Here is a 22,721-nt window from a genome sequence, read left to right on the forward strand (position 1 = left end):
AATAAGCATTGCAATAGCCTTGTAATCTCCATTTGGCGTTGCATTGACAGATTATCATACTGTTGCATGTCTCATTCCAAGTGACAGCGCAACGTGGTGCAAGGTGGTAACCCGGTGTAGAATACGTAACTATATCTGTCGTTTACACAACAACTACTACCGTACCGGTACTTGACAGAGTTCAAGCAATGGAATGGAACCAACCTACAAGGGACCCATCCCCAGCTCCATTACCGTAAATCATCCCTAATGTCGATCATTGAACCCATTCCCATCTCCATCCCCACACTCACACTCACACTCACACTCACACTCATACTTTGAGACTCTGGCTTGAATCGGCCAAAAAAATATCTGATAGTGGGTTGGGCACTTTGACGTCTCGTCGTGTCTCAGTCTTGGCCAATCAACGATCTAACCGCGCCTTATCAATCCTCGTCCAGCTGTGCTCTTGTTCTGAACTGTAAAGCCCTTCACCTTCGGCCGGCTCCGCCAGGTACAGCGGAGTCAACCCGCGGTGGCGCCGCTGCAAGCCAGACATTGACCTTTCGCTTTTAGGAGTACTACGTGGTACAGTCAGTAAAAGCTAGCTGGAAATAAAAAAAAGGAGGCTGAAAATTAGAGGCTGTATTCAACCTAGTCCAGCCCTGTAACGTCTTTGCAACTGCCAAATCCTGCATCGTCCCTCACAATGGCTTCACTAGCACCCTCGGCATATCCTGGATGTGAGGGTCACTCTCGACTCCCTACTCCTTGATCATTGACTAACAGAAGTCATAGTTTGACACTTTTCAGGTGAATCTTCGTTTTAATCTCGGTCTCTTAGGACCATTTTCAGTACGTACCCAACTCCAGAAGGCCTGTCCTAATATGCTAAACCGGAACGCCTTGCTTTGCTTCCTTTCTAACGTAACCGTTCCGTATGCTGTTGTGTTTCGTTGCCTGCGTTACATAATACAAGATGATGATGATGATACTAGCCTTTTCATCAAGCTAAACTCCCAAACTTAATCCCACAGTAGTCCCGAATCCGAATATGACACACACACACACACCATTAGGCTAACAAGACCGGCCAACTTCACAAACCCCTACCCACGCTCGCATGCCTGTCTGCAATTCATGACAGCCCCTTGCAACTTGATCCAAATCCCTGATTCCCATCCCATCATCTCAGCCCAGTTCAGTCCGAGCACAAACGCCTTCACATGTCAATCGCCGAACATCCCTGCACATCAAAACATGATCCACTCCACCTCCACTCCGGGTCCCCCGATGCATTTAGTCCAGTTGAACGGTCCGCGTTGATCCCCGGTCCTGGTCCCCAACATCAACGGCTCTTCTCCCGCCCAATCTTGGGCCCACAGCTTCTCCAGCACCTCCAGAGCCGCCAAGTTGTTCATGTAACCAGAACGGAACATGATATCACGGCACTTGGACCGCACCATGTTTTGCTGTAATTCGTTGACGCACTCGCAGCCCGCAACGAAAAGGGGCCAGAGTAGAAACTTCTCGGCGCTACTTCCTGTGTCCAGGTTCGTTGCGTAATAGACCACTTGGCTGACAAGGCTCTGAATACTCTGGTGGCCTGAAGGAAGCGATGGGCTCACTAGTCGCTCCGTGTATAACAGGGCGGCATAGCGGAAAGCCTCGGAGAGTGATTCCAGGTCTCGCAGTTGACTCTGTGTACAGGGCTCAGGAAGTGAGGCGCTCACCCTGGGAGCATCGAAGTTCCAATTTTGGAGGGCCAGCCGTGCTTCTTTCCACTCATGCCAAAACAAGGAGCGACCTTCTTCGTAAGCCGCGGCCGGGGCACTTGTTGGCGCAGTTCGGTCCTCATGGATTCCCGTGTTTGATCGCCCATCGCCGAGGCCATGACTAGTGATACTGCTCATGTCCCCTATCTGATCGTTCACCTTGAACCCTGTGAGGGATTCTCGCCGAGCGTGACCTAGTGGGGAGATGTAAGACAAGGACGGAGATCGTTCAGGCACTTCCTGAGTTCCATATGCGGCAGCTGCTTTTCGTACGGAGCGATTCTGAGACAGTAGATTCAGGCGTCCGAGTCTGCTAATGGTCTTGAAGAGCTCGCGGTCACACCCCACCAGGTTCTCGGCTCCGACAGGCAAGAGTTGAGAGTCTGACACCCCACTGAAACCGGGATACACTTGGGACTCGCGCTCGTTGATGCTGGCAGAAATGGCGTCAAAGTAGTTGAAAATAGCCTCCATCCAGGCAGAATTGCTAGATGTTGCAAGATGCTGAGTTCGAAGAGCAAGAATCTTGCTGACACCGGCAAACTGAGTGTGGAATTTGGCGATACCGGACTCAACCATGCGATAATGACATAGCAGGAGGATCGTAGCAAGGACTGAATCGTGAATTGCTTTGGTCCGGTCGTTGAGTTGCTCGTTTAATAGGTGCACAGCCAGGTTACGGTGTTGGTATTCCTCGGCGAGGGACAGGTCGTCGGGCTGAGTGTCTGCCATGGCTTCGGCGGCATGTTTGTCAGCCATCAACTTCTCAGAAAGATCTCGTGTATCACGTCCGAGACTCAGTTTCCTCTTCATGCGGAGATTGCAGGATGCAAGAGCACAAATTGCATGGCTCAAACTCTGGCTGTTTACAGCTAGTCGCAGAACATGGTCTCGAAATGGGTTGTGTGGCCCGTCGATAAAGACCATAGAGGGACACATGATATTCTCATAGTAATCCATGAAAAAGGGCATCTTGGAGATGAGGTCCTGGCTCACATGAACAGAATGGTTTTCGGAAGCGGTTGGCCAACCCGAGGGAGCAAAGTCCGAATGATGAGATTTAACATCTTCATCTTGCATCGATGGAGACTGCCAGGAGATCGGCATCGAGCTGTAGCTGGCGCCATATGTATCGACTTCAGGCACGCCTGCACACGTTAGAACCAAGGAATTCATTGGTTCCATCTGAGCTTACCGAATGAATCACAATCCCGAACCATCCTGTTGCCCATTTGCGAGTCAAAGGTGTCGGTATGCGAGTGAAGACTGGAGCTCATTTCTGAAGGAGCATGGGCGAGACTGGGGCATGAGGTCGGGGCGAAGGTCCTTGCGTGTTCGGCGTAGAGGGATGCTGGGGGGCTCTGAGGGCCAGGAGAGCTAGTGCCTGTTGTATAGCTGTCGTACATGTAGGACGGGCTGTGGACATAAGAGACGTCGTCTCTGGTATATGACTGGCTCATGGGCGATACATAGCCAACGTCAGGAGTAAGGGGATCGATAGAAGATGAGAGGTTTTCTGTGACAAGAGGCACCGGGAATCGATGAAGATTGTGTGCTGTTTCTTGAGCGGTAGAATAGTTGACCGAACCCCAGTTTCCTTGGTGGATAGGGGCTGCATGCTCAGGATGGGGGATAGAGAGGTAGTCGTATCCTGCCATGGCAAATGGTGTTGTAGGTGCAGAAGCGACTTGTGTCACTGCAGGAATATCGATGGGGCCTTGGCGCATGCGGCTGACTTCATCTTCCATCCCTGAACGAGCAATGGCAGAGCTTCTTGATGATGCAGTCGAGTGTTTCCTAGGTTCACGGGTAACAGGAGGAGCTTTTGCGATGGGCAGAGACAAGCCACGAAGCTTGCCTCGACTGGCCACGCCAACTCCCCAAGTAAGTTGTGTTTTATAACCAGAACATTCACTGCCAACCTCGAGACACTGAGAGCAGTATGGTCTTCTACGGTCACACTTGATGTTCTTCTTGGAGCAGGAGAAACAATCATCAGAAGCGCCACCAGCAGGAGCACGTCTTCTGCGCTTCCGTACTGCAGAGGGATCCTTGACCGTGACGGTCGGTTGTGACATGGCGGCTGTCATGTTCGTGAAGTTGAAAGGGTGAAGTGTGTAGGAGGTGGATGGGTGTGTTTAAGAGAGTTGTCGAGGCCAAGGGATATATATAACCAAGTTGAGTCAAGTTACTGAGTATGTTGACAGGAGTCGAGGTCAAGTTGGTGGTGGAGTAGTGGTATAGTTAAAGACTTTGGATATAAGGAGCTCATAAGAGTATAGACAACAGAGAGATCTTAGAAACGGTGGAAACACGATGTTAAAGTATGAATGAGGTCTTCAGGAACGGGGTATGAATATGGAAGTGGCGCTCTAGGACGGTATAAGGCAAGATGAAGACCAGATAGAAGAGGCGAGGGGTGTTCAGAGACCGAGGAGGGTATCGCCCCGTACTTGAGAGCAGCAACAGGACCCTGAAGCCGCGGCAGGGATCATGATGGGGAGCAGTGCACTCGAGGGGTGCAGGGAGAGTGAGGGGTGTGGATGAAGTTCATTACAAGGAGTGGTAGCGTGAAATAGCGTAGTGATGTACCTACAGCAGATAGGCACGTTTAAGATCGAGAGAGCGGGACGTCTGATGAGAGACGGGAGTGGAGAGAGGGGGATGGATGGGGGATGGACGACTCCCATGATGGGGGCACCGTTAGCTCTGGCTTGTCCTTGCTGTGGCTCTGTCTCTGTCTGCTCTGGCGTTGGCATCATCATCCCAAACCCAAGCAAGCGTGTCTTTTTACGATGATCAGCGGGGGATCCTTGGATGCCATCTCCATTTCGGCCGAGGTAGACTAGAGGAGCAGAATAGGTTAACCAGTGACAACCACAGAAGGGATTCCCCTGGCAATAAGAAAATGGTTTCAGTCTCAACGGACCCAGTCCAATCTCAATCTCTCTCTCGGTGTGTCTTGGCCGGTGCTGGCGGTGATGTATGTATGTCTACAGTAGATAGCGGCAGCGCGGGCCTCCTTCATACTACGTAGGTGCGTCGTTGTTTGGAGAAGAGGAAGAGAAATATGGAGAGACGAAGACCTGAGGAGCCAAGGAAAACCTCACTCACAGTACAGTGACTGACTGGATCCAATGATGGGGGGGAGGGGCGGGATCGAAGATTGCGTGGGCGTGGCTACTCGCTACTGTACGAAATGGTAAGGGCAACCAAACAAGTTGGTTACGGTTAAGATAGGTACCTTGTGTGTCGTATGGAATGTGAGCAGTCGCAAGTATCTATCTCTAGCCCCAGGAAAGTGGTTCATTCTCTGCCTGCAGACCCTGTAAGTCTTTGGGGTAAGCCAGTCCAGTCCAGCAAGCACCCGCCCCAAGTCTCCTCCCATCGTTCGGCGGCCTACGGGGGGTTAACCCCCGGCTTGATCTCCATGAGCGGTTTAGTGGCCGTCGGTATAGCGCTGCGAGGCACCCCTAGCGCTGTTCATACACCGGTATAACTGCCCTTGGCCGTTCCCACATTGCCTGGGGGTTCTGATTTGGCCAGCCCATGTTCATCGAGTCCGTCCCTTGTAGAGCAAGGTCTCACTCGCTCTCTTCCGCCAGAGTTCCCCCCCAACTCTCGGATCTTGGGCAGATTGGACTCACGACACTCTTATTCAGTACTGTAATCGTCGTCGCGGACAAGGGAGCACTCAAGACAAGGTTGAAAATCTAGGCCAAGTTCGGCAAAGAGTGCAGCGAGCGCCAAGTCGGGGACGATTGCGCAAAGGGAATAGAGCCTCAAAGCATAAAAGCCGCCGGTAATAACTAAAGACGAGTTAAGATTGATGCGATGCGTGAATATCCAAGATTTGCAAGGGAGCCCAGGTAATGTGGGAGAATTGGGCAAGTTTTGTTCCTCTTTGTGGCTTGTCACGTAGCATCCTCTCGTCTAGATGAAGAACCGTCTGGAGCCGACATGACAACGGTATACGGCCGAAGCACACCTGAGGCTCAATCCAGTCTTGTAAACTCTGTAAGGAGCTTTGTTCCGGCATAGGTCTATGCTTCCAGCCTAGATAGCTCATCATACATGACACAACGGGCTGGCAGAGTGACGGGTTTGGGGCTAAGATCAAGAAGGAACCTGCATACTGACACTGACACCGTAGATAGTCTGGTGCGCAAGTAGTTTGACGCTATGGGAGAAGAAAAAAATTCGAAGAACTCAGGGGAAAAAGAGGCTTCAAATTCAACCTGTCCAAGCTTTTTCACCTTTCTGTTGTACAAGTCAGTTCAGACTGTAGACTGGAGGTAAGATACTTACTTATCTCTCAGACACTCTCGGAATCGCCGACGAGGCTGCGATAAGTCAACTTCTGCCACTGTCACTGGTTGTCACTACAGGCTACAGACGGTACTGTAACTAGACGATACTGTGTCCATAGCTCTTGGCAGTCGTCGATCACATAGCATCGACAGATGCAGGTTCGAACGGTTCCTGACGAGAGGAAGATAAGATATCCGTTATCATATCCGTAATGGAAACAAAAGATCTTTATTGCGTGCGAGCTAGGTACCTATCTCAAGCGACAAAAGAGCCAAGACAGGCCAGGATGCACCAGACAAGGAGACTTGCATACATACATACGCCGTACATACATCCTGAATCCATGTAGCGACAAGGGTGACAAAACCGCCGCCGGGTGCACCTTAAAATCATCCGCTGCATTTGCATTTGCAGCTGCAGTTCCATATCCACAACCGTAGGCGCTAAAGCGATCCACTCCCGGGGCTCCGTATGCACCCTTGACCGTGGTCAGGTCAGGTCCTTTTGCAACGTGACCGCCCAATCAGAAATGCCCACTCCTTCGTCTCAACCATCTCCATCTCCACTGAAGACAACCTCATCCACTCCCCATGCATCCATTATCGACAGCTTAACCACTCGCGCTGTGAGAAGACAAAATCTCCCCGCCTCTCAGAAGCAAAAGGGCCAAGCAGCCTGGGGTTGCCAAGGCTCACAATTAATCCTGCTAGCTACGTACGTTAGCCACCTAGGTAAGGTAAGGTATGTAGCTGCCTCCTTACAGTGGAGAGGCAGACGAGGGAGCAGCAGCAGTAACAGCAGCAGCAGGCGATAGAAGCGTCAGTCAATCTTGAAATCACCTCGGTTCTAGCTCGCTTGCAATCGTGGATCTTGTAAGGCCAACCGTGTCGGCATTTCATGGTGCAAATCAGTTAAGAACAGGGGCCCTATTGCCTACAACAGCACGACACAGATGCTAACGTTCATCTGGCAACAACGCCGTCATGAAAGATATTATCCAGAGGCTTCAGAGCCAGGCTTTCTTGCAGTTTTGCTAGGTTGGCGACGTCGAACCTCGAAACGAGTATCCGCTCGAGTCCTACCTCCGCGTTTGCTGGCCGCCTTCCACTTCACCTTAACACATATCTTCAATTGCCCTGGTAGCCCAAGACCAAGCTGGTGAAAAGTAGTGGAACCAACGAATCTCTCACCCCGCAGGATCACACGCAAGACAACCGCGCACAACACATGGCAGACCGTGGCCCAGGATGACATGAACAGGGCTGATTACCCCCATGCTTTGAGACAATCAGCACATCCCTCACTGATAACTGGACAATCATAGCCATGTCGGAAACATACAGATTTGCTCCGACTGCTCGGTTTATCTGACCATTACCAACTCACGCCATGAATATGATGACGAGAAACTCGAATGAATGGCGGCAATACCACGGATTGGGACATTGCGGTACATGTCTTTTAGCGGTTGATCCTGAGACCAATTAGTCACGACAAGGCTAATCACCCAGTTGCTTAGCGGTCAACCGTGGCGGCGCCTCAGAAGCAGGTTAGACTTGTCAGAGCTTCTATGCATTCTTCCACCAGACTTCTTCAGCCATGTCACACAGACTAAACGCTGTCTAACTTCAACCGTCTTGGTCCATGCAGTCAACAGCCCTTGCTGGTTCCCCCCACTCGACCCTCTCTCGTGCTGAATTGCGCCCGTCCACTTACATCATTCATGGACTCACAACTTCGGAGACAATTTATCTGCTGTGCAAGCCTGTTTACTGTACTTGGCTCATCAGCATCTTCCATTCGGTCTAGAATTACGATGTGATCCCTCTCTCAATTTACGGATAGAGCCCGAGACCATCAATTCCCAGAGGGAGTCCCAAAGTTGACCCAGAGGTTGACCCACGCCTCCTCGGCCGAGAAACCCGAAGGTTTCAAGGACAGGACAATGGAATGCCATGCGTGTGTAAAACCACAGCACATTTCTCAACATTGACAGGACTCAACAAAGTTTGTGTTGCTGCTAAATATTCTCGTTACAAATGACTTTCGAATTTCCAAGATTTCACACTTCAGCGATTCCAAGAAAGTGGTTGCTTGCATGCAAGAGATGGATGCTACCCTCGCACTGAGGGCAGCCAGCCACACCTATGCACGCCGCTCTCGTCATCTGGAACCACTTCAACACCACTACGCACAGCACTGTCCTCAGCCATTTGCAACGGTTGCCATCATCGCCCTGTCTAGTAACACGTATCCATGCGAAGCACTTTTCAAAAGTATCCAGTGTCCAGCTATCAAGGATCGTATGCTCTGCACCGTCGCGTCACACCACCATGAGATTTGAAGTGCCCTGTACTAGTTATGGTGAAGTGTGAAGCCTTGCTCTCCACCACATCCTAATGTGCTTCACCATGCATGTCCGCAAATTCAACGAAGCAACCCTCCCTACATTTCGAAGCTTTCAGCGTCGCAGCCACATTTCTAGAACATCAACATCTCACCGACCCTATCGCTCCTTACGTACGTTTATGGTCGTAGTTGGCTCAACCGCGGGGGTTATCAGAAGCCTTGCTCGACGCCTTGGCGGCTTGACAATAGTCCCCTGGTTGGTGGTCACATCACATCACACAGTAAGGACAGAAGACTGCATAGGCATTCTTTTGATCAGACACTCCAGCCGTTTTGTCGTTACTGCACAACCATTGCGCTGTGGTCATTTCTCATCGTCGCGCGGTACAGTTTATCTTACAGGAGTGCCATCTGTGATCGACTTCAGTTCGGCTCTTTTATCTTCAGGGTCAGAGCCAGCTCGGTACTGCTCAGATCCAATCCAACGTTGCTCGCAAGTGTCGGCCGGTCCCGAGAGAGGACCAATCTCAAACATACACTATCACGAGCCGATAAGGCAGTGATCATCTTGCGCAGGTCAGCTTTAGCGGCTGCATTCGTGGAGAGCTGCAGAGTTTCATCGGTGTCTACAAGAGTACCGATCCTTCGGTCAGGGATTAGGAAAATGTCCACTAAACCGGGATCAACCCGAAGGTTGGGAGCCCGAACACGACAGGGCTTGGGCACATACTCCTGGAAAGCAGATGTGAGAGGAAGACTTGTGACACAAGCGGACCAAATAAAGAGTCTCCTAAACGTGATCGTCACTGATCTCTAAACTCGATATAGATGCATGAACTCTTTCAGGCTGATCACAACTCTTTTCATCGTCATTTCAAGAGTTCCTTGCACAGAGCCCTTGAACGAGAGCTGGTCCCTGCAAATCCGACCCCGACGCTTATCCTAACCCTTGAATTTTGAAAACTCCCAAGGCTGGTTGGAAACAACACTATTAATGGAGAACTTCTTCATTGCAAAACTTCTTGACGCCGGACCTTCCGCTCACCGACAGTGCTAGGCAAAACTCTTATCTTCCTCCGCTGAAAGCCAAGATTAACTGGACTTGTCCCTAAAGTCACTATGTGGGCTATCAGGCACAGCTTGACATGCAATACGTACAAAAAGAGTCGGATCATCAAACATGCGTTTGCAAATGTTGGCCATCGCTCGCCGTCAAGCCCTGCGAGATGCCCCTGCTTTAAAACAAATGCATGGTGACAACAGTGGCTGCGACAGTGGTGGGTGAACTGAAGTGATTTTTCCTCAGCGGACGACGCGGTAAAGACCACAACAACATAAGGATAGGTCACAACACTTCAATGGTTGAATGCCGTGACCTGGAGACGACTACCGGCGCCTCTCGTTTTGAAGCAATCGATCAACACACAAGCCAGTCAATCCAAGGTATCGACAGGGACGGTGTGCGGGGGCGGCAAGGGTCTACATTGGTAGCTATTCCGAACCAAGCTTGGGCTTGTTTCTAGCCACATACACTAAACGATAAAATCGTGCGTTAGAAGGACCGAACGATGCTGCATGGAAGCCAAGCTAGGGTCTAAGCCTCGCACTTTGCAAAAAGCCCTCTCTTGTCTTCTTCTTCCAGCACTACCAATCTCTCCCAAAGCGACAGGGGGGGCGCTTCGAAGCAGCAACCACTCACTCACTGACAGCGAGGCATATCCATGCCAATCAGGTCTCGGTCATCACTGTCCCTGTCGCCGGCTCATCAACCTTATTCAGTCACGACAGTCTCTTTTCATTGGCTGCTGATGCGATTCGCTTGATGAGTGTCTCGTTTCTCATCGCTGGAAAATTAAGAAGCAAGCGCTACATTACGAAAAAACTAGAGCAGTCCAAGGCCCAAGTCGAACTAGGGACCCAAGGCTGTCTCGAGCCTTTGGTCATAGTCGCATCTTGTTATGATACTAGGAACAAGCTATTTTCGGTTCTAATCACCGCCTCGGTATCGTTTTACGTCTTGGCTCACATCTGAATGTCTATTTTTTGATCGGACTCCCACTCACCCGAGTTGTATACTACGCTATGCCTGAGAGCTGATAGGCGTTGAAGGTAAAGTAGATCAAGGTGTGAGAAAACTTCGAGGCAATCATTTTTCTTGTTGAAGGCAACCAAGTTGTATACAGGCCTTCCTTATCCTTTATTCGCGCAATCATGCCTAATCCTTGTTGAAAACGCTCTTCGCCAATACCCGAGACACAAATGTCCGACAGGAGCTGACGGTGTCGTGTCTTCACACTGCTTCAATTCGAGCCGCTTGCTTGCACAACCCCTGCCTAAGCGAGTTCCCCATGTCTGCTTCACGCGGCTATTGAGCTAGGCTAATGAGAAGTCGGTCTGCTCCCCATCAACCACTAGCATCGCCATGATATTGCAAAGAGATTCGAGGCAATGGGTAATTCCGCCATTCTTTCTTTATCTTTGTTTTTCGGCGACTCATGGTTTCTGATATCGCTTCACGAGGGAGGCAACCGACATTGACGCGTTGGGGTTCATGTCCGATTTGCCACAAGCCTGAGATGAGGTTGAATGCTACGTTGCTGGTAAGGTAATGGTGGGCGAATCAAGATTAGTCCTGAATTATACCAGGACCCGACTGCTCCGGGCGAACCACTGCTAGTGTCGATTGGGCCATTCACGTTGACTTGAATGCTGCTAGGCTGAAGGCTTGGTCTATTATGGTGTGGTAGGATGTCGGTCGGTTATGATCGGTCCCCTCGACTCAGGTACGCATCATGGCTACTCGTCAAGTTTATGGTGCTGAGGCTTTTAGGTATCATGATACCAAAGTCTAGCAAAGTTAGCCTGCCATTGATCGATTGAAACAGTTTGGAGTTTGGACAAACGGGACTAGGGCTCAAAAAGCAAATCTCACCCTAGTTGTTCGTGAGCCGAGGCTCCCCTGGCCATCTGCCTGAACGGTTTAGGGCCCCAAAGAGTTCATGACAACGGCTTTGATCGACATCCAGAAACCCAAAGCCATGCAACAACAAGTCCCTGAAATCTTTCATGAAAGGGTACTGAAAGTATCGTCTCCACGTCCCCAGATTTCCCCGCAAACTGGGCGGACAGCTACCGATGCGAGTTTTGATGTCGGCTTCATTCAATCTCGTCTTCACGTGCTGGACATAGTTTATTATCACGTAATAGTATTGCTGTTTTGACTAAAAGTCGGGCCAGGGGGCATTCCCAACGCGTCTAGCCAAGTTCTTTGGCAGCCACCCTTGATCTCCAACAGCCCCGACAAGAAGATGGAGAACCCTACCGACCCCGCGTCTCTTGGTGTCGGTGTGTCATGAGATTGCCAGCGCGGGGATGGCTAGGCCAGGTACCCTCATACACATAACCAACCTGTCTTTTAGCTCTCGGCTTCCGATGAACAACTTGGGCTGTTTTTCTCGGACTCTCACCGTCACTGACTTGGCTCGTGCGGCTTCAACAGTCGATTTCTCCTCATGTCCCTTGTGCCGAGTATGGAAAATCGTCAAGCCGCAAAGGCCGAGCCCTTAATAGTATGATGGTGGTTTACAGGTCAGCCACACCACTGCTTTAATGCAGGACTTGGACGTTTGTAGAAGGCCATTTACGAGATTTGAAGGAGTTGATCAAGTCACCGCCAGCACATTTACAGGCACACGCATGCCCCAGTAGCCATGGAACCTCATGGGCATGAAAGTGTTGGCGCGCTGCGTGATATGGCTCTCCGCTCTCATAGTGCAAAAGTTCCACTTGATTCACATAGACGACGGGTTGATATGGGTCTCGTGCGTGAACAAAGCTGCGGAAATCATGGACGCTGATAAAGATATCCTGCCTGCAGCTTGGCTCTTGCAGTTCTACGTCGACCGTTCGAATACGGTATACATTCCTCCAGACAAAGCGGGACGGTCATCAGCATGAGGATGCTCCCCATTCGTCCCCCGCATTCCCCAGACTTTCCGTGATGGCTTGAGATGGTCTGGAGGGGCGGAGCAATTCTAACAACGGACGAAGCAACATTTCTCCACACAGAATGAGAGATGAGTACAGTATGTACATAGATTTCAGCAGCGCAGTGCCGCATGGCAAGTCACCATGCTATCGAACGACGTGCATCGCGTTAATATCGTCGAAAACTGTCCTATCAACTCGCTTCGTGACCCTCAGGCGGCATCGCAACCCGTCTTGCTTGTCAGACAGGTGGATACCTAATTTGCGGTATTCAGCTGGCAATGGCATTCGAAAGCTCACTCCCTACTCCCCTATCTTTTATTCGCCGCTTGTACGTAATTCTCAAGCTGCTTCGATACACAAACCGACGAAGGGCCGGTAGCGTTGACCATAGGGCAAAGAGGGCTGTGAAATCTCTTTACCTTTGAGTTTCCTGTATCAAGCAATTGCAGTTTTACTTCTCGATACGGAACAGTCTCGAAAGCCAAGTGGCTAGTGGGCTTGAGTTGGACGATCTTGAACCTGCATTTATTTGGCTCCCGTCATTTCCCTTACCGCTTGGTGTTGGCGTGCGGCCGTTCTGTGTGGGGGAGGGTGGCATTGCAGACTTCTGGAAATCCGGGGAAGGCAACGCAGAAGAAGGGATGGCACATCGTGGCTATCCAAGGTAAAAGTTTCTTCACTATCTGACGGCGGAAGCCTTTCCGCTTCCTCGGCGCAGGGTATCCAGATTGTGGCTTTCGGCCTCTCTCGGTGCGCGGTGGATGATCAGCGATCGACACGCGGTAGGCTGATGGCCAAGTCTGACGGTGGCTTGATCAGGACATCCAATCAATCCAATGTACAGGCGAACTCTAGAAGATGACGACACTGATGATGATGTCGTTGTGTGGCAGCTCAAGATAAGCCTTTTCTGAGAAGTGTGAATTGTAACAAATCTAGGGTAGGGAGAAAAGACGTCAGGTGGGTATCTGAGATGGTAATGATGAGCTTCGCTTCCAGTGGTTTGACGTTTTGACTGAATTCCGGTGCTTTCGGATCGAGATCTGTCAACCATAAGGCGACTATGTATATCACAGCAAAGATCTTTTCTTTGTTGAGGAGGATACATGATGTTGGTTACGTTGACCTTTACAAACAGATGATATCACAACCATGAGTTTCTGGTAATTATCTACAAAACCCTCGTCAAAAGGATTCTTCACCGAATTAGTCAAGACAAGACACGAGTTTGTTGTCACAAAGATTCAGCATCACCAGGTATTATCGTATTTCGGGGCTTGCTGCAGACTGTTTCTGGGCATGGTCTTCATCGATGGACTGGACGGTGGGAAGGTTACCCTGAAAGCATTACCGTTTCACTGGAACATACGATGAAAGAACATAGGAGTGCATTATCCTGTGGTAAGATTTTATCCACTCCATACAATTTCCTTATGATTAGAGGCCTGCGGTTGTGCCACCACATTACCCCTAGGGTAAGACTTTTGGACAAGTTGTTTTGAGCCAGGGGAACCAAAGGCGCAACGTGATGATTGGGTCTCGACCGTTGATTCAGGCTGAAAGCTTACTCTCATGATCAGATCGAAATGCCAATATTTCCTGCCCAACCTGGCACCAGGCGTCGTCGGGGATCATTCGCCGCCTTTGATACTCGATCAGCGATGGGGATCATCAGATAGCCCTGTATGATATGGTGGTCACTCTGGCCTTGGCGTCATCTCTTCCTGTTAGATAACATATCTGCTGCGGCTCTTCTGCGGCTGTAAGACTTGGGTGAACCCGGTGATCTAGGCAGCAGATCCTATTCTCTTCATAATGCCATCTCTCATCGACATCCATTGGTAATAACAGGCGCTGGCACATTCGCGCACCGTAAAACGGAGACGGGACTCGGAGATATAATAAGGTACTTAAACACAGGCATGGAGGACTTGGTGCTTGTCAACGTTGTACGGGAAGCTTATGCCACAGCTGAGTTTTCATTGACACCAGATGTTGTCTCGAGGCCTTACAAGTGGCTCAGCTTACGTTTGATCTCGACCTTGCCCTGTACAACCTAGATTACTGAAGCTCGGGCGATACTGTTGGCAACTATGATGACAGGAGCTTTTCCCCAGTTTCTCGGCCAGTCTTCAACGCAATGGTTACCCAGCGCAACATGTAGAGCGTCTCTTTTCGTATCACTAGAGTGGAGCTTGACAACAGGAACCTCGAGGCGGGGGAATCGTAGTTTTTGCGTCATGTCTGCGTAGACCAAGTGGCTGAGACTCATTCCTGTTACTTGGGAGGTATCGTATACTCATCGCTTGCCTCTCGATGTTGATGAGAATAGTTGTTTAGGTGTGTGACAGGAGGCCTCGATAAGAGATCATGTTCCCAAAGTCCAAATCTCCATGAGGTCAAGCTTGAAAAGACCTATTTCAGCTATGCTATACATTTGAGAGCAGTGAAGGAAGTTGAACCAAAAAACGATTCCCTATTGATGGCACAGCTGGCAGTGATAATATCTACTCGGCTTTTGAAAGCCTTCAGGAAGAAGGACCCTCAAGCTTTATTGCTGCCATTCGGAGCTATCCCTGGTACTCGGGAAGCCCAAACCGAACCCCTCGATATGAAACAGAAGTATTCTCAGAGGAGTGGTTACCAGTATCCAGGGATAAGAACCAACCCTAGATGATAAATAGATATTCTAGAGAATTCACATCGAAGCGCTTTGGAAAGACTTAGCCTGGTAAACTGACTCTCAACTGATGGCTAGCCTGCGCATCTAGGAAGATACAGTCTATTTTTCAGAGCTCGTGGCTCGGCTTTGGCACATAGTGATTTCGTTGCTGCCGAGCCCTCTCCCTCTCATAAGTGTCTTGTAATCGAGTCTCCTGGGCAATTTTGGACATAGGGGCAATTACTATCGACTTGGATTGCCTCCTACGACAGGAGAAATGAGCAAAGAGATCAACTGTGATCTAGAAGAAGTGACATTAAATTGTGGTTGACCATGACACAAGGCTCAGCAGTAATAGGTTTGCAGAAACATCAGAAAGAGTACAAGACCAGTTCATTGCCTGAGATAAGATCATTTAGAAAACACTACAGCGGAATTAATTGAATGGTATAACGTAGTTTAAAGTATTAGTGCCGTTCTTAAACTGTTGCCTATCGGGAGTCCACTCTATCATGGATCAACAAACATATTATTCCGCAAAGCAGGGATGAACAGGCAGCAGAGAAAAGAAAATCTAGTTATTGGGAGACCTAGCTAAATTGTAATTGAAATATAATATGATATGTTCGGTTCCTGGAAACAGCTGCCTGGCATCTACCGCTGGGGTAGCTTGGACTAAGTGATGACTTCCAGTCTTTTGGGTTTCGTATTTACTTGTACATACATATTGTAAATAAATAATCTGTTAAAGCAATGAGTAAGAACTTTAGTGCGAATGGTTTTCAAGTCTATGTCCAGAGCTATGTTTAATTGAATGGAAGTTAGACTTAACGGGCGCGTGCAGCAACAAGCCACTTTTGATGCATATAAGTGTCACATATCACAACCACAACAACGAAATAGTGTACCACAGTAATTTCTCTGCCTTGGCCCAACTCAGGCCAGGGTAAAATAAATATTAGTAGGTATTCAATAATATCTACACAGAGCGACCCTGTCACGTGTAATAAGGGGTTGCTGGGTCAGAGCGCCACAGCAGTACTTGCAGTTCACATCGTTTAGGCACCATCATTCTTGAAGAGATATATCAGAAGAGTATCTCAACAGAGAGATTGATTTTAGTCAAGAACAAAAAGATCACAGTTTATAATTCCCATCAATCTCACGAGCCTCATTTCAACCATGGATCAATTCTTTCTTGATCATGCTCAACGCTATCAGGAGCTGGTGAATCGCTTCAAACCAGCGCCTATCAAGTCCAAGACCAGCAATGAAGAGTCCAACCCTGGCATCACTATTGCTACTCGTCTTCGACCGATGCTAGATGATGAGAAAGAAGGAGGACAGTTGATTGGCGCCTTTCCTCGAAACAACGCACCGGGTGTGATTGACTTACACGAACTACGAAGACCAGTCAGGGGACCTCCTCCTTTGGTGGTAAATACAAGATACCTCATACAAAGCTACCTATAGAAGGGCTACTGACAGATGAAAGTCTACACACTATCGCGTGGATAAGGTCTTTAACTCCGAAGACACAACCGAAGGCATCTACGACGAGCTCGTTAAGCCTCTGGTCCCCTGGGCATGGGGCGGCGGTGTTAGCACCATGTTCGCCTATGGCCAGACAGGCTCAGGCAAAACATACACTGTCAGCGGACTCGAGCGCCTCATCGCCGAAACACTCTTCTCCAGTGACACTCAAGGCACCCGCAACATCTTTATCTCCATCATCGAACTCGCAGGTAACTCAGCCGCTGATCTCCTCAACGCTCGCAAACCCATCTCTATTCTGGAGGACTCCTTCGGTTCGACTCATCTCGCTGGAGCTTCAGAGTACCATGTTACAGATGCGGACACCTTGATCAAGCACATCAACAATGCCGCATCTTTCCGCCGGACTGCCTCCACGCAGAAGAACGATTCCTCATCCCGTTCGCATGCTATCTGCAAGATTCGCCTCGAGAACCCTGAGCTCCCTCAATCTGAAGACGGGCTTCTCTATCTAATTGACCTTGCCGGCTCAGAGGCTGCAAGAGATGTCACCGAGCATTCAGCCCAGCGGATCAAAGAATCTCGAGAGATCAATGTTAGTCTTTCTGTGCTCAAGGACTGTATCCGCGGGAGAGCCAGTGTCGACGCTGCAGGTCTCGCCACTGGCAAGAAGGTCTACGTACCGTTTCGGCAGAGTGCTCTGACTAAAGTTCTGAAACATGTTTTTGATCCAACTGCAGAGCGTAGCTGCAAAACCGTCGTCGTAGCCTGTGTCAACCCAAGCTTCCTTGACGTTGGCGCTACCAAGAACACGCTGAGATACGGAGAAATGCTGAGAATCACTGCCCCTAAAGCTGCCGTGCCGAAATACGATGCTTCAAAGCCGTGCACCTGGCCCCAGGATCTGCTCCATGACTGGATTCTCAAGAACGTAAGTCATCGAGCACCAGCTTGCTGTCAATAACAACAACTTGCTAACACCATCTACAGTCTGGCACTCCGCCCGTTTTACCCACGGCTCTCGCGCCCAAAGAGACGGGTACCCAACTTCTTCGACTCCCGGTTCCAGAGTTCATCACACGCTGCCTCAAGACCCCCGGTGTCACGCTCGAACAAGCGACCGCCTTCCAAGCAAAATTCTGGCGTCTTCATATCGATTCACAGCGAGCCGCTAACAACAAGCCAAAGGTAACCCAGAAAGACGTCAAGTCAGAGAAAGAAGAAGCTGGGAAACAAGGACTTTCAAGCCAAGACCCGAGACCCGAGATGGCAGATGTTCCATTCAAAGAACGTCTTCGACCCGGAATGGTAGTTAGCTGGAATCCGTCTGATGACACTCCAGGATTCTATCGTCTGCCTGGACGTAATCTCGTCATGATCCTGAGTCCTGAAGGTGAGGGAACCTTCAGATGCGCTGTCACTGTTCCTGCAATCATGCCAGGAGCTTTTGAGATTTACATATGGCAACAGGTTGTCGCCCAGGCTGATACCATGGAAGCGGAGGTCTTGCTTGAGTATGACCCCGGAACCAGGTATTACTATGAAAACGTGTAAGATGAGTGGTTGGAGGAATCAGATTGGGTGCTAAATGTAAGTGAGCCACGGATGATTGGAGGGGTGTGAGATGAGAAAAGATACTATGATATCACACAAAAGTTGTTACAGTAGTGAATATGCTTCGGAAGCACATGACAAAATAATTTATCTGTTTATTGGGCTACTGATTGGTACGTCGAAATTATGCCACTCGAATGAATGACGCCAAGCCACAAAGCTTCATGATTATCAGATGTTACATGCAGAACAGTACAAAGTAGGCTAAATCCTTGTATTAGTTTATGTAGCAGTACGTATGGGCATAAAAGCCCTCATTAAAACTTCATAATCCTCGTGTCGCTCTCTGGCCCCAACAGGGTATCTCATTTTAGATTGAAGGGGCTCAGCAGCGACACTTTTTGCCGTCCGTTGACTCATCTCAAATTAAGCCTCAGTCTTCTCAGCAAGAGCCTTCAGGATAGGCTCCTCGAGAGACTCGGGCTTGGTGGTGCTAGCCCAGCGTCCCTTGACCTTTCCATCACGTCCAACAAGGAACTTCTCAAAGTTCCACTTGATGCGCTTGAGGCCCAAAAGACCCGACTGCTGGTCCTTGAGCCAGGCCCAGAGAGGGTTGGTGTTGTCACCGTTGACCTCAGTCTTCTGCATGATGGGGAAGGTCACGCCGTAGTTAAGCTGGCAGAACTCCTGGATGTCGTCGTCGGTGCCAGGCTCTTGGCCACCGAACTGGTTGCAGGGGAAGCCGAGGATGACAAAGTCCTCGGGGTACTTCTCCTTGAGCTTGGTCCAGAGCTTCTCGAGACCAGCATACTGGGGAGTGAAGCCGCACTTGGAGGCTGTGTTGACAATGAGGACGACCTTGCCCTTGTAGTCGGCGAGGGGAACCTCTTGACCGCGCTCTGAAAGGCGTTAGTTGAGAGAGTCATGAGAAGGTAGGTTATCATGAAAGTGGTGTGGTTAAGGCGGGGTATGAGATGGAGGGGGAAGACACATACTGTCGAGAGGCTTAAAGTCATAAAAGCCAGTAGCAGAAGCCATCTTTGAAGTTGTACTCAGCTGACGAAAATGGTTATGGGTGATATTTTTCTGGTGAGGACTGCTGTGCCTGTGTTTTGTGTTGAGAGGTGAAGATGGCGGGGAACAAAAAGAAGTTGTAGCGGTGGTGGTGGTGTATTTATTAAGCCAGCGGGAACTGGAACTTGATGATGGCCGTAAAGTCAACCAACGAGGAGCAGTAGCACGCCACAGGGACATCAGATTAGTAGGCACAGGTACAGTTGCAGTAGAATCGTTAGCAGAGTAGTAGGGAATAAACCTGAAGAAACAATCCGAGTTACACAATAACGGTAATTGATTGCATGGAGACTGCTTCTACACTTCTACAAGCCTCGGTACTTGACTCCATTTTTGGTTTGGTGACGTCTTCGGGGTGGAGTGCTCGGGGTCCCCAATTCCGCCGGTACCGAGGGTTCAGATAGATATTAGGGTATGTATTTGGAATTGTTCCTGACGCTCACTAACTGATGAACTGTTTTATATGTTTCACGTTTATATGAGCTGAAGTATAATAGAAGGATATATCTGGTCAAAAGCGGTTAAAGTGCCCAGCGCAGCTGAAGACTATACCTCACTAATCAGAACAAGACATGCACTACTCCGTATAAACATAGCTTTAACTGTTTAACTTATTAGTATCAGAGCCTCTTTCTATACACTCGGTCATTTTATATAATTCTGCCAATCTCTCTTTCTTCTATTTGGAATCAATTGATATCGGCGCAACGCTCTGCCGATTGATTTCATAGCTACTCCCCGGCTCGGTAATAGCTCCGGTTCGGATTTCGGGGCTGCCCCGCTAAAGACATTCATGGATTCTCAGAAGGGCGGCCGCTTTATCTCTTATCGATAAATCTTATCTAAAGTGTATGTGGCGGTGCAGGCGGTGGCGCAGTCTGTACGTCACTGCCTAAGGTACTGGACCCCCAACTCTTTCCGATTCCCGTCTGATCGGACGCCAAAACGTTGATCATGCTCATGACAAGTACCTAGACTACAGCTTGAATCTTGCTTCTCAACTCAGTTTCTGTCATTTCAAGTCGGTCTAGTCGTGCTCTGTTGGATATGGACGCAAAGAGGAACATTGTCGTCGTTGGTAAGTCCCCTCGCCACTTACAGGGCTCTCTATCATCCCCGTCATTTCTCAACAACCTCATCTCATACATCGAACCATATAAGGCTGATAAAAATACCAGGAGGCGGCATCATTGGCTCAACCACGGCCTACTATCTAACACGCCATTCGAAATTTAATCCAGCCTTGCATACTATCACCCTTCTTGAAGCTGCTCCTACTGTCGCACAGGGTGCATCGGGCAAAGCTGGCGGTCTTCTCGCCCTCTGGGCTTATCCGGAATGTCTAGTTCCTCTCTCCTATCGCTTGCATGCCGAGTTGGCTGCTGAGCATAATGGGCCCCAGAGATGGGGTTATCGCCAACTCGGATGCGGAAGCTTTGATGCTGTCGTGACGCGTGACAAGATCAAATCACTCCAAGCCAACGGAAATGGAAGCGCAAACGGTAATGAGAATGGAAAAGACTGGGAGAAACTGCCGAAGCAGAATGGCGCAGCAAAAGAACTCCTAGAACAAGGCATCTTACCGAAGGATCTCGACTGGGTAGACCATAGCATCATTAACAACTGGTCTGAGATGGGTGCACCTGGAAAGACAGAAACATCTCAAGTGCATCCCCTACATTTCACAACAGCAATCGCAGAACTTGCCCAGCAAGGTGGCGCTCAAATACACACCAACGCCAAGGTAACCAAGATAAACTCCACAAAGAATGGCGTCGAAAGCATAGAGTATCTAGATCGCAACACAGGCGAAACCAAGACCATTGCCAGCGTGACAGATATAGTCGTGGCCGCTGGTCCTTGGACGAACAAAGTCTTACCTCGGGCCAGGATCGAGGGCCTAAGAGCGCATAGCGTTGTCTTCGACGCGAACGTTAGCCCATATGCTGTCTTTACAGATATTCAGCTCCCTCCGGATTTTATACCTGATCATCGAGCCAAGATGGGGCAGAAAAGGAGGCACAGGGGCAACGTTGATCCAGAGATTTATGCTCGGCCTTTTAATGAGGCCTATGCGTGTGGTGAACCAGATACAAATGTCCCGTTACCCGAAACCGCAGATCAAGTCGAATGCGACGAGGCTCAGTGCGACGACATAATCTCATATATCAGCACTTTCAGTCCCATTTTAGCCGCGGCTCCCATCAAGGGGAAACAAGCATGTTATCTCCCAAGGCATATTCGCTTTGGACAAGAGAGCGGTCCTTTGATCGGCAAAACGACTGTGCCTGGGCTATTCGTTGCTGCAGGACATACGTGTTGGGGAATTCAGAATGGTCCTGGGACGGGCAAGCTCATGTCCGAGTTCGTGTTTGACGGAGAGGCGAAGAGTGCTGACGTTGACAAGCTGGATCCTCGGAAGTTCAAGGTTTAATAACTCTTGAGATTGGATATTAGGTAGATATAGACGATTAATGAATAACATGGGGTCTTGGTATGAGTTTGGTGTACCAGACTTCATAGGCTTGTGTAAGCAATATGAGATGATTGCCAGAAACCACCGACTCCATTACAAGATATGATAAGGGCAAGACTTGATTTTCTCATAAGATTTGTGGAATCATTATCACAGAAGCTTTTCTCGCTGTTGGTAATTATTGGGTATAAAGAGGTTGGCAGCAGGTTGGATCACTTCCACTAGCGCCCCACTCCCTTTATCGATAAGACTTTGCGATCAAATTTTGGCGGGCATTTTTTGGACGTCTGAACCGTCTTGAATTATCGACATCTCAACCAGCACAAGAATTCACATTATCAACCATGGGTCGCGAACTCCAGAAGAAGAAGGCCCGCTCAGGCCGCCAGCCTATTCGTCAACTTAACAGAACCAAGAAGATCCTCAACCCTCGAGGCAACGATGCCATTGCAAAGAACTGGTAAAGCCAATCCCCTAGCCACGGACGAAAGCGCAAAGCTAACTCCTCCAAGGAACAAGAAGGAGACTCTTTCTCAAAACTATCGTCGTCTTGGTCTCGTAGCGCGTCTCAAGGCTCCTACAGGCGGAACAGAGAAGAAGCTCGGCGCAACCACAACCCGCGCATACCCCAACGATCCCTTTTCTATCGCCACCATGGAGAACGCCATTGTATCCGAGGCACGTGTTGAGCGCGATGCTGATGGGAAGATCATCCGTATTCTCGGAGAGGCCAAGCCTAACCCGCTTAACGATCCTCTGAACGAACTCGATAACGATAGTGACGCTGAGCCTGCCGAGGAGTGGGGTGGCATCAACGACGACGCTGATGCAACCGATGTTGTCAAGACTCTCCTAGAGCAGAGCAAACAGCCTGACCTTCCCAAGAAGAGGCATCAGAGTACGCGGGAGAAGGAATGGTTGGAGAAGCTCGTGGCCAAGTATGGCGACGATACAGCGGCTATGGCCAGGGACCGAAAGTTGAACCCCATGCAACAGACCGCAGCTGATATCGCCAGGCGAATCCGCAAGATGAACAAGGAGTAGAAGCGAGATG

General features: G+C 49.6%; 5 protein-coding genes across 5 annotated transcripts; 3 read left to right on the forward strand and 2 right to left on the reverse strand.

Annotated features, from left to right (window-relative positions):
* Positions 1-1,235: 1,235 nt before the first annotated feature.
* FSUBG_6372 (acriflavine sensitivity control ACR-2) lies at positions 1,236-3,835 on the reverse strand (the record flags this gene model as incomplete). Its single annotated transcript, XM_036684563.1, has 2 exons — positions 1,236-2,905; positions 2,953-3,835. The coding sequence occupies 2 exons, from the start codon at positions 3,833-3,835 to the stop codon at positions 1,236-1,238; spliced, it is 2,553 nt and encodes an 850-aa protein (XP_036538087.1).
* A 12,416-nt stretch (positions 3,836-16,251) lies between these two features.
* Positions 16,252-18,117, forward strand: FSUBG_6373 (diatom spindle kinesin 1; the record flags this gene model as incomplete). The annotated part of the gene is made up of 3 exons (XM_036684564.1): positions 16,252-16,506; positions 16,565-17,494; positions 17,554-18,117. The coding sequence occupies 3 exons, from the start codon at positions 16,252-16,254 to the stop codon at positions 18,115-18,117; spliced, it is 1,749 nt and encodes a 582-aa protein (XP_036538088.1).
* Positions 18,118-18,543: 426 nt separating this feature from the next.
* FSUBG_6374 (glutathione peroxidase) lies at positions 18,544-19,155 on the reverse strand (the record flags this gene model as incomplete). The annotated part of the gene is made up of 2 exons (XM_036684565.1): positions 18,544-19,016; positions 19,113-19,155. The coding sequence occupies 2 exons, from the start codon at positions 19,153-19,155 to the stop codon at positions 18,544-18,546; spliced, it is 516 nt and encodes a 171-aa protein (XP_036538089.1).
* Positions 19,156-20,238: 1,083 nt separating this feature from the next.
* Positions 20,239-21,625, forward strand: FSUBG_6375 (oxidoreductase tda3; the record flags this gene model as incomplete). Its single annotated transcript, XM_036684566.1, has 2 exons — positions 20,239-20,269; positions 20,433-21,625. The coding sequence occupies 2 exons, from the start codon at positions 20,239-20,241 to the stop codon at positions 21,623-21,625; spliced, it is 1,224 nt and encodes a 407-aa protein (XP_036538090.1).
* Positions 21,626-22,011: 386 nt separating this feature from the next.
* Positions 22,012-22,711, forward strand: FSUBG_6376 (NOP16; the record flags this gene model as incomplete). Its single annotated transcript, XM_036684567.1, has 2 exons — positions 22,012-22,127; positions 22,180-22,711. The coding sequence occupies 2 exons, from the start codon at positions 22,012-22,014 to the stop codon at positions 22,709-22,711; spliced, it is 648 nt and encodes a 215-aa protein (XP_036538091.1).
* Positions 22,712-22,721: the final 10 nt, after the last annotated feature.

This window comes from Fusarium subglutinans (assembly GCF_013396075.1).
Source record: "Fusarium subglutinans strain NRRL 66333 chromosome Unknown NRRL66333_c0000066, whole genome shotgun sequence".
NCBI lineage: Eukaryota > Fungi > Ascomycota > Sordariomycetes > Hypocreales > Nectriaceae > Fusarium > Fusarium subglutinans.